The 4,295-nt window shown below is 51.5% G+C and overlaps 1 protein-coding gene across 1 annotated transcript; it reads left to right on the top strand.

Annotated features, from left to right (window-relative positions):
- Positions 1–17: 17 nt before the first annotated feature.
- Positions 18–424, top strand: LOC105818067 (testis-specific serine/threonine-protein kinase 2-like). Its single transcript, XM_012653935.1, has one exon. The coding sequence runs from the start codon at positions 27–29 to the stop codon at positions 315–317; it is 291 nt and encodes a 96-aa protein (XP_012509389.1). The 5' UTR covers positions 18–26; the 3' UTR covers positions 318–424.
- Positions 425–4,295: the final 3,871 nt, after the last annotated feature.

Consider the following 4,295-nt stretch of genomic DNA (forward strand, 5'->3'; position numbering starts at 1 on the left):
CCTACGATGACTCTAACATCAGGAAGATGCTGCGCATCCAGAAGGAGCATCGCGTGGACTTCCCGCGCTCCAAGAACCTGACGGGCGAGTGCAAGGACCTCATCTACCGCATGCTCCAGCCCGACGTCAACCGGCGGCTGCACATCCACAAGATCCTCAGCCACTCGTGGCTGCAGCCCCCTGAGCCCAAGGCCATGTCTTCTGCCTCCTTCAAGAGGGAGGGGGAGGGCAAGTACCAGGCCGAGTACGAGCTGGACACCCGCCCAGGCTCGAGGCCCGACCACCGGCCTGAGCACAAGCTGGGGGCCAAAACCTAGCACCGACTGCTGGTGGTGCCGGAGAACGAGGACAGGATGGAGGACCGGCTGGCCGAGACCTCCAGGGCCAAAGACCATCACATCTCCGGAGCTGAGGTGGGGAAAGCGAGCACCCAGCAGTAATGAGGGCCAGGGGCAGTGGCGCAAGGTTTGCACCCCCGTAAACTATAAGTAGGCAAGGAACAAGTAAAATTCGTCAATTAAACCAAAAAAATAAAAAATAAAAAAAAATAAGTTTAGCATAGCCTAAGTGTGCAGTGTTTTTAAAGTCTATAGTAGTGTTTAGTAATGTCCTATGTCTTCATATTCACTTGCCACTCACTTACTGATTCACCCAGAGCAACTTCTCATCCTACAAGTTCCATTCAGAGTGCCTATACAGGTGTGCCAATTTTTGTCTTTAATACTGAATTTTTACTGCACCTCTTCTGTGTTTAGAAATGTTTGCATATACAAATATTAATGTTTACCATTGTGTAACAACTGCTTTCAGTATTCAGTACAGTAACATGCTGTACAAGTTTGTAGCCTAGGAGCAGCAGGCCACACCACATAGCCTAGGTGTGTAGTGCGCTGTACCATCTGGGTTCATATAAGTGCACTCTATTATGTCTGCGTAATGACGAAATCAACTACTGACAAGTTTCCCAGAACCTATTCCTGTCGTTAAGCAATGCATGAGTATATACCAGGAGTCAGAAGAAAAGAGAGAGAGAGAGAGAAAGGGGGCTAGGGAGGAAAGAGGAGAGACAAGAAAGAAAGAAAGGGGGGGGAGGGAGGAAGGAAGAAAGGAAAAGAAAGAAAATAAAGAAAGAAAGAAAGGAAGGAAGGGAGGGAGGGAGGGAGGGAGGCTCAGCCTGGCTGGGGCTCTGGGAGGCTGTAGCTCTACCATACTTAATGCCTCCCAAGCCTTACTCACCTTTAGATTCTCACCATCATGCACAGTGCCTGAGAACTAGTGGGAGCTCAGCAAATGTTTGCTGATGGCATGGAGGACCTGCCTAGTAACAGTTTTCTTGGGCTGTCATCACTAAGTAACAAAGACTGGATGGCTTAAACAGGACATCAGGTTTCTCAAAGTCTGGAGGCTGGAAGTCCAAGACCAAGGTGTCGCAGCGGTAGTTTCTTCCCAGGCCTCTCTCCTTGGCTGGCAGATGGCCGCCTTCTCAACGAATCTCCCCACAGGCCTTTCTCTGTACACACGTTCCCCGGTGTCTCTCGTGTGTCCTGCTCTCCTCTTCTTGTAGGGACACCAGTCAGCTTGGATTAGGGCCCACCCTAACAGACTCATTTAACTTGATCACCTCTTTAAAGGCCCTGTCTCCAAATAGTCACATCCTGAGGTACTGACGGGTTCCACATATGGATTTTTGGGGGACACAGCTCAGCCCATTACAACCCACTCCCCTCCCCGCACGCTCCGTCCCCGTTTCTATTCAGGACGCCCTCAGTTTTCCCTGTCCTGTGTCTGCTACCCCCAGACATTAGAAGGGCAAACCTTTGGGTCCTTCTTTTAGAGTAATCCCAGTTGGCAGCTCTAAATCAGAGTCTGAAATGAGGGGTTTCCATCACTCACAGACTCCTGCCCAGAGGCAGAGAGGGAGGCTTGGACAGGACTCTCTCTTCACATGATTGGAATGTTCTTCCCAGTTGAAGAGGAGCTAGCCCCTCCCTCTCACCTAATAGGTGCGCTCCGTTGGCACTAGCCCTGAGCAGTTAAATCTTCTAGATTCTCAGCTCAGCTCTGTTGTATCCCAGAAGCATTTTCCAGGTGTTTCCCACAGCCCGCCTCCACGGCAGCCCCGCCTCCAAACCAGCCACGCCTCCCTCCCCTGTAGCCCCGCCTCCACGGCAGCCACGCCTCCGCTGCAGGCCCGCCTTTCCAAAGTCCCGCCTCCCTAAAGCCCCGCCCCCCTGTGACCTCACCTCTGCTGCTGCCCCAGTCCTTCAGGTCCCGGGGGCCGGCGATGGGGCGAGGGAGGCGGTGGTCACCGCGGACTCTCCCAAGGAGTGCGATGCGATCCCCTGGCCACAGGATGGCGGAGTAGCGCCCCCTCCCGGGGGAATGTAGAGCCGCTGAGAGGCGGTTCCTCCTCTGCCCAGATATTTTTAGAGCTTATTTTTAGCGCTGCCAAGTGCTAAGTATTGTAACGTCAATAAGAAAAAGGCACTATTTTTCACCTTTAAGGAGCTTACGGGCTGACAGGAGGCGGAAAACGTGAACCATAATATTTCCCCTCCGCCGATTTATAGTGACAACTTTCATGCACACGGTAAACACCCATCCGCCCGCTGCTTCGGCCCCGGTAACACGCACTGGCCGTGCTCGCGCACTCGCCCATCGCCTGGCCGCCCCCTACCCTTCCACCCGTCCGCGATAGTTTTTAATGCGTTTCAAGAGAAGGGAAACACATGATTTTGAGATAATTTCCTCTTCTTCGGGTTCTCCTTTCCCTGACCTCAACAGCTAGTGAGAGCTGCCTTGGGTCTCAGCAGAGAGATGAGGGCAAAAACCGCGAAAACAGCCCTGGAGTCTACTCTGCTTTTATTCCAAAGGCCTCAGGTTTGGGGGAAGTAGGGATTCGCTGGACAGACAAAATGTGTCTGGCAGGAAAACCTGGAACAGACTCCCTTGGGCTGAGGGAAGGGGGCGAAGGCCGATGGGAGCTGACAGCAGGGGTCTGAGCCGTTTCCTGGGTGGAGGCCCCGGAAGGTGACAAGTGGACAGAGAGATCTACGGTGTTCCTGACCACGATGGCTTAGATGTCTTAGACCCCTGGGGCCCAGTGGCTGAGGACCGGATGGGTCCTCCACTTGCCTTGAAAATGTGTGGGCTTCCTCTGTACCCCGTTGTAGGGACTGAACTCCGTTCTCCCAAAATCCATACATTTAAGCCCTAACCCCCCAGTATCTAAGATTGTGACTGTATTCAGAGTAGGGGCCTTTAAAGAGATAATCAAGTTAAAATGAGGCTGTTAGACTGGTCCCTACTCCAAGCTCTCTGTTGTCCTTACAAGAGAAGGAGATTAGGCACCTGAGAGACACCAGGGAAGTGCAGAGGAAAGACCAGGTGAGGACCCAGTGAAAAGGCGGCCATCTGCCAACCACACAGAGAGGCCTCAGGAGAAACCAACCCTGCTGATGCCTTGATCTCAGACTTCTAGCCTCCAGAACCGTGAGGTGGTATACTGCTGTTGTTTGTGTGTTATTTTACTGGGGCAGCCCTAGCTGATGAGCTCACCCCACACCCAGGAACACTGACATGGATCCTGAGGAGTCCGGGGCCTCTGACACTCCAAGGTCTGAATTTTCTGCCAACCCAGCATGATAGTGGCTCAAAATAGAAATAAGTGAAGGTATCGGAAGTATACTTTATATTTTTTTTGCACTGCTGATTTTGTATGTTGAGAGTCATATGCAACACACAACTAAACAACTTTTTTCTTTTCCTTTTTTTGAGACAGGGTCTTGCTCTGTCACCCAGGCTAGAGTACAATGGTGTCATCATAGCTCACTGCAACCTCAAACTCCTGGACTCAAGCGATCCTCCTGCCTCAGCCTCCCAAGTAGCTGGGACTACAGGCACACACCACCACACCCAGCTAATTTATTTTATTTTTTCTAGAGAAGGGTCTCTCTATGTTGCTCAGACTGGTCTCCAACTCCTAGCCTTAAGGGATCCTCCCACCTCGTCCTCCCAAAGTGTTGGGATTACAGGGGTGAGGCACTGCGCCCGGCCACCACACATTTATATGTACAAATCATCTACTCCTCTCAATGGTCCTGTGTGGTGTATCTTATTATTACTGTCATTTCACAGAGGAGAAACTGTGAGGCAGAAAAGGATCACTTGCTGAGACTGAAAAACTAATAAGTAATGCAGTTAGTGGGTTTCCAGCCTGCCTACTTCCCAAGCTTATGTTCCTCCCAACTCACTATTTTGCCCCTCGAGCAGCTACTATTACTGCAGGATAAGCT

The sequence above is a fragment of the Propithecus coquereli genome, unplaced genomic scaffold (genome assembly GCF_000956105.1).
Source record: "Propithecus coquereli isolate 6110/MARCELLA unplaced genomic scaffold, Pcoq_1.0 Scaffold435, whole genome shotgun sequence".
In the NCBI taxonomy this organism is placed as follows: domain Eukaryota; kingdom Metazoa; phylum Chordata; class Mammalia; order Primates; family Indriidae; genus Propithecus; species Propithecus coquereli.

Coding starts and splice junctions, on each gene's coding strand:
- LOC105818067 (XM_012653935.1), top strand. CDS start 27: ATGCTGCGCATCCAGAAGGAGCATCGCGTGGACTTCCCGCGCTCCAAG.